General features: G+C 43.4%; 1 protein-coding gene across 1 annotated transcript; it reads right to left on the reverse strand.

The window, feature by feature from the left end:
- Nucleotides 1-2,127: 2,127 nt before the first annotated feature.
- Nucleotides 2,128-6,456, reverse strand: LOC137586355 (uncharacterized). Its single transcript, XM_068302364.1, has 2 exons — nt 6,411-6,456; nt 2,128-2,744 (listed from the first exon to the last, which is right to left on the reverse strand). The coding sequence occupies exons 1-2, from the start codon at nt 6,454-6,456 to the stop codon at nt 2,128-2,130; spliced, it is 663 nt and encodes a 220-aa protein (XP_068158465.1).
- Nucleotides 6,457-7,080: the final 624 nt, after the last annotated feature.

The raw sequence follows: 7,080 nt of genomic DNA on the forward strand, positions 1-7,080 counted from the left end.
TTCTTAAGGTTACTCGTAAGGCCTTAATTACTTGTTACTTGATCACGACTTGTTGACTTGATGATTTGCTTGATGGGCATTGCCTTTATATAGGCAGATCCCCCCGGCCTCAGGAATATCTTGGTGTAGTACCGCTATACAGCTGGTACATTTCCATCGACCCTCTGCTTTCACCCACGCATCCACTTGTTGCTATGCGTGGTGAAAGTCCCGTAAATCCTTGGCGCATATGACCACTTTCTTTGCGGCTGAGCGCCCATTTATGCCTTGTCCTTGTCTTTCTTGTTTGTACATATTGACTTGCATCACTTTCTCGCATTGGCGTCGCCTTTCTATTGGCCGCCCTCCGTATCCCGTTGACTCTCTCTGCTTTCTCTGCCAACGCTGCCGTCGCCCGTCGCTCCCTTTGATCCACTCGTCATACCCAAATTCACCCACATTTACTCAATATTATTATCTACATACATATATGCTAATTGTATTAACTAAATTAACGTTTAAACATAATTAGCTTGATTACTTTAATATATAACAATATTTAATTCCCCACGCAAAACACTTTCATACGCATCTCGTATCTATTAGATAGAGGGCTTCCCCATGGCTCATCCCTCCCCCTTCGGCTTGCATATTCCCCTCACAAATCCACAAACCATTTTCGTTTTACAATTTCTTTACTCTCCCCCCTACTCCCCGTTTCATAAGCATTGCCCTCACTTGGTTTCATTTCGGTACCAAGCGTCCCCCGCACCCGTCTTTCGGGCTTGCTTGGCCCTCACTTTTGTTTTCTCTCGCTCACGAAATTCTTTTGGTGCTTGCAATTTACTGCTTTCGCTCTCATGAGCGTGACGTATGCATGGCGCGGCCCATTGGCCACCGGTATTCTCCCTTGCCGTCACTCACGCATAGTGTACGTGTGACCTATATGTATGCTAATGCATGCATATATTTGTCTCTCCATGCTCTTAATTTATCTAATGAGGCCAATGCCCCCTTTTTACATGCAATTGTGCCCTCAAGCCCGACTTCATTTACTCTTATACAGCCACTCATATTTGTTATGCCTCCCACTCATCTTCCCGCTTGTACGAAATCGCCAAACGGTTGCATGTGGTTCGATTTGGTTCGATTGAGCCATGTTGGACTTGGTTGCCCATCGCCTGTGCATGTATATTGGTTTTTCGTTATGCCTCCCACGCATCTTCCCGCTTGTACGAAATCGCCAGCGGTTGCGTGGGGTTCGATCGGCCATGTTCGACCGGTCTCTCTCATTGGCTCTTATACGATCGAACTTAATGTATTATGCTTCCCACGCATCTTCCCGCTTGTACGAAATTGCCAAACGGTTGCGTGGGGTTCGATCGGCCATGTTCGGCCGGCCTTGCTTCATTTGTTCATTCACAGCCGATTTCACTCTTATACGACCAATTCTGTGCTTGGTCTTATATCGTGTATTTAGTTTGTGTCTTGGCTGTGTTTGTATCTGGCTGTATGTTGTATCTTTGTAGTTTGTTTGTTGTATCTTGTTTGTTGTAGCTTGTTTGTTGTATCTTGTTTGTTGAAGCTTGTTTGTTGTGTGGGACATTATTCTTGTCTATATAATGTTCCTCACAGCCTCTTTCGCTGATTTTAATTTGGCGATGTGTGCGTAGTTGGTCGACTCAATCATCAGTGTAATCTCCGCGAGCGCTCTCTCGTCTAGTGACGCTTCCTTCTCTGAAGGTCCACCACACTCCAACAACCTTTGATCACTAGGTAAGATTGGGCCTGCCGCTTCCAAACATCGTAGTTTTCGCGGCCCCTTAACTTCTCACACGGATATATATTGGTCATTCCTCTTTTGTCTTTTCTTGTATGCGTGGCCTGGGCCCATAACCTATTAAAAGACGTGTGTTCAGTTTGCAAGATGATAGATGACTGTTTAATGAGTAATGAGTAATTAGAAATGGTGCAAATATACGGTGTAAGAGTTGCCAGATAGAAAGTACTTTTCAATAGTTTCAATAGCCAAGAAGGGTGAAGGCGCCAATCCGTAGGTGACAGTACACAACCGATAATGCTGCATAGGGTCCATTGTGGAACTGCGCCAGATGATCCGTTGATAGTTTGTATGATGGGGAGCAACCTCTATTTTGCGGAACATCTTTCTATATCCGAACAGCAAACATAACGATGTTGTCTGAATCGAAGGCAGACACCAAATAGATCTCGTTGAATGGGAGGCCCAATGTGAAGACGCTCATTGAGTGACACTCCGCTACTATCTTTTCCAGATCCATCAAACACCACTCGGCATTTGGTATTGGTGCTTTCCGGTTTCAAGACGGCGTGATGCGGCAGATAGAACCAACCGTCGGGCTGCTCGTCGATCTGCTGTGTGTTGAGTATTTCCATATGGCCGCTCTTCAGATACTCGTCCATGAAAGCGATATACTCTCTCTTGAGACTTGGGTCGCGACCAAACTTGCGTTCTAGTGACTGCAATCGGCTAACAGCTTGTGGAAGGGTTTTGCCAATTGGTGGCATCGGGGCTTTGAATGGGTATTCTACTACATACGTGTTAGTTTGGGAACGGGTGTGAGTGGTGATAAAGTGTTGTTCAGTCGGATCAAATATCTCCAATGTCGATGTTTTCGATGGAATGCTATCCATCTCCATGAATGATCGCACCTGCGAGTCGAGGTCCAGATGAACATGATGAGTGATTGCCAGTGGTTGGTTTTCCCCGAATGTACTATATGGACCTGCAAGAGTCCAACCAAAAATTGTATTTAGTGCGATAGGAACCAAATGATCTTTGCTCTCCAGTACAGAATTTCCAGAGCTGATCTGATCCAAAAATGACATCTACCGCACCAACTGTGTCAAAAGATGGATCAGCTAAGTGTAACTTCAATATTTCCTTCCATTGCGTTGAGCTCATGTCCACGTTTTGAGCTGGGAGAGCTGATATAAGGGTGGTGAGGATGTACGTCTCGACCTTAATGTTGTGATCCGAATTGCAAGAGCAGATTCGAAACTTTACGAGTCCTCTGGTAACGCCGGCTCTGTTAGCCCCAAGACCACGAACTGGAACTTTTGCATGGGTACGTCGCATCCCAATCCGCTGGACAAATGATTCCGTTGCCAATGAGACTGTAGACCCAGTGTCATGTAGAGCTCGGCAAGTTAAGGTCTTGCCCCAAGCGTCTTTCACTGATGTAAAAATGGTGGGCAAAAGCGTTTGCGAACCTGCATACGGAATATTCTCCAGGGTGTGATGAGAAACTCTCTTGCTGTGCTTTGGAACTGCTATTTAACGACCTCGTGTAGTTTGAACATGATGACTTATAAAAGCCGTGGATTCATCGTTAGATCCTGGGCTCTCAGGCTGATGACTTGCACCGCGCTATCTCTGAATTCACGGCCAGTCTTCTGCCGGGCTGCATCAATCAGGGTGTTATGCTTTCTTTGACATACTTGTGACTAGTCAAATTATCGCTGTAATCTAAACTACGCCCATGTAGGGCCCCTTTTCATTTTTACTTTTATTTTTGATACGCCCATGGAGGGCACATTAAATATCCCAACATCAAAACTAACTGTAGTTCTTTTTTTCTGATAGTCAATACTTACGATCGACGCCTCCCTCTCTTTCTAGCTACCGTCTTGATGTGGCTGCAGCGTCGACGCGTCGCGGAGAGAACAACCTCCCGACAGCGGACGCTGCGCTGCATGCCGACGCTAAAGAGACCATGAGAAAATCGAAAGTGAAAAAGAGAGAGACGGCGATCGTGACGCGTGCCAAAGCACAAGACGCATCGTATGTTTTCACCGTTAGGACATAAGTAGGCAGAGCAAGGATGGGTTTGAACAGAGAGTTAGAATTAGGAGAAAATTACTTCGCCAGTGACCAAGAGAGTGCAAAGTTGAACAAGTGAAACCAGCAGCAGGAGTAAAAGAAACATAGTGCCCCTAAAAAAAAAATCATCAAGTGAAATACCAGGATTAGCAGGTGAGCCCATGTCATAAGATCCCCTTTTTTTTTGCTTGAGTGCGGTAGGGACCCAAATTACAAAAGATGTTTAGAATTTGTTAATTATCAACAAACTCTATACTATTAACGTTTAACACACCCAGCATTATTTCTTCATTTGTTACCAAATTTATGTCTACCCTTTCCCTTCCCTTTTCTTTGGCCTTGTATATTTGTGGTTAGGGTATTAGAATGACAGTAGACAGTTCACCGTTTGATTCAGGGCGTGTGTGAGCTACGAGCATTCTTTTACCATTTCTCTATCACTCTTACACACAGCTTTGATTCAACCTTTTTTTTTTTTTTGGGAGGGTATACATGGGTATATCGCCTAGGTTTAACACACACATGAGCAAAAGAAAACCATTCGTTTTTATGCACACTCGCATGATTATTTTTTTTGTTGAGTACAGTGAAATGAAAGCAACAATTTAAAAAAAAAATCAAAGAAGCTAACATCGGCTATGCCGAAGTTTGTATACCCTTGCAGTCCTTGGTAATAATAATTTTACATGTTCAAAATTTGTTTTCTGCAACTCAATTCATCAATATACAAACAAAACAATTTTACTCTCATATCACATATGTAAATTCCATAGCATACTCGATTTTTTATGAAAATGTTTCTTCTAGTTCTTCTAGAGCTATATGATATAGTGGTCCGATCCTGATGGTTTTCATACTTTATTTTTGCCGGGTAATAAAAACCCCCGAAAAAAAAATTTCAGCCCGATAGCTCTTAAGACGGCTGAGTAAAACGCGTACGCACAGACGGACGGACAGACGGACATGGCTATATCAACTCAGCTTCTCACGCTGATCAAGAATATATATACTTTATGGGGTCGGAAATCAATTTTATAATACCCTCTAGAAGGGTATAAAAAAAATAATAAGAATAATATATATATTACACGCGAAAAGCCAGGTCATGCTAAGTAAGAATATCGGCAGAGTCTCCGGCAGGGTTTCTACAGAATTATCAGCAGAGTCATCAACAGAGTTTTCGACAGGATTAATAATCTCATCAACAGCATATTTCAGAGAGAATTATTAATGGAGTCAGCTACTGAGTTACCGACAGAGCTAGACATAGAGTTATCAACGGAGCCATCGACAGAGTCGCATATGGAAATTAGTTTTATTAAAATTTTTTTTTACAACAGACGAGAAAAAGAGCTAAAGTTACCAGAAGCAGATAGAACGAGTCTAGGTGCCTCTCTCAGAGAGCCATTAGTGAGGTTGTAACCTACCGCATTACGAGTTGAACGGGAGCTGGGCATGGGTAACTTAAAAATCCACCACTCTCACCCAAAGCAGCAGCAGCAGCAGAGTGAAAGAGACAGAAGAGTAAATCACAAGGGGCCATTTAAGCCCAAGCATATGTACTGGAAGAGGCAGTCAGTGTTTGGAACTCAGCAAGAGAACATCGAGGAGGAAAAAAGTGCTTCAATCCGGAAGGATAACAACTTGACAAGGATCATCAACAGGACTACTCGTCAATACAAGGATTTACAACGGAAGGATCAACAAGGACATAGGACAAGGACATTCACCGCTAAGGTGAACTAAGCTTCAAGGATACCGCAGCACCCAAGGAGATTAATGCAAAGGACATCAGGAAATTTGGCAGCAAGGACCATTACTTTCCCAAGGATATTCTAAACATTAATCGGAGTAAACGCTTATTTTCTTTGGGCAACATCGAGGGAGATTTAATGACTTCTCCAATAACTATATTCTACATTCAAGCATTTCCCCAATTCAAATAAACAAACTGAATCTAATTCTATCAACAGGCAAGATCTTTTTTATATATTTCAACTATTGCAAAGATTTTGTTTAAAATATTTAAACCTAAAACCACCTCGAAAGTTTCCCTAGCGGCGATAATTCTCATTTACGCGTCACCGTTACTTACTTCTCTTTGAACAACGGAACAGAATTGAACAGAATTTATTAAAAATTGAATAAAATATATATACGCATTGGTCAACTTGCACATCCATATCATAGTCTATCGGTTTGCCGTAGCCATTAACTACTGGGCGAACTCCGATATCCTTTGGCTACTTATCGCTTATATTACGACTCCGAGTCCTTACTAATATACTAGCAATGGGCGTTCATTGGATAAACCATCGTCGCAAAGCCGAGTTGGAAGTCCTTTGTGACGAATTCGAATTAAACACCGGTGGAATAGTGGAGGACCTAAGAAATCGTTTCCGCGAGTTCGCCTCAAGGGAGGATCATCATCCTGTTGAGTCGACTTGCCGAAATCGAAGCCCAATTTAGCACCGGGGACAAGAAATTAGATGTAAAACCGTAGTCTAGAGCACCGTCGCCTACTCCTGAAGGAATTGTTTCCCAACTACCGGTGCCACAAGACACTAACTTTCGTTCTGAATCGCATTCTGGTTCTCGTTCCGGTTCTCCGACATCTTTCGGTATGCATGGCTCAAAGATCAACATCGAACCCAGTGAGCGGAATCGAGTCCATGAATCTATGGTAGGCCGTACCACTGGGAGCTATGCCTCGATCGCGGAACGTATAACTAAATGGGGAATCGCCTTTAGCGGATCTACCGATCCTATCTATTTCATAGAGCAAATAGAGACTCCAGCCGCGACGTACCGTTTGAGTTTGGAGACACTGCCTCCGATGATAGCCATCCCATTGACCGGACGGGCCGAAAGTTGGTGGCAAACCAGCGGGTATCCGGAGATGACATGGGTCGATTTTAAGTCCGAATTTTTAGAGTTCTTTCTACCCCACGATATTTTGAGAAACTAGAGGATAGCATACGCGCTCGAAAGCAACGCCATCAGGAACCATACAAGGAGTGTCTAGTAGACCTTCGATTATGATAAAGAGAGCTTATTACTCGACGTTACAGGAACTCGACAGGATCTACGAAAATCTATGACCAGACTACAAGCTGTATACCCGACGAAATGATTTCGAAACGTTACCCGGCTTAACCAAGTTGGTGGTAAATTATGAGACAATCCGATTGGAGCAAGGCAGCGACGACTCAGCGAATTCTTGGAAAAGGAGCAACGCC

The sequence above is a fragment of the Drosophila tropicalis genome, unplaced genomic scaffold (genome assembly GCF_018151085.1).
Source record: "Drosophila tropicalis isolate 14030-0801.00 unplaced genomic scaffold, ASM1815108v1 contig_979, whole genome shotgun sequence".
NCBI lineage: Eukaryota > Metazoa > Arthropoda > Insecta > Diptera > Drosophilidae > Drosophila > Drosophila tropicalis.

Bases quoted from the DNA above. Each gene is read 5' to 3' on its own strand.
- LOC137586355 (XM_068302364.1), bottom strand. From the start codon at position 6,456: ATGTCGGAGAACCGGAACGAGAACCAGAATGCGATTCAGAACGAAA. The intron at 2,745-6,410 runs GTTAGTGTCTTG...GGACTCTTGCAG, and splicing joins GAATGCGATTCAGAACGAAA to GTCCATATAGTACATTCGGG.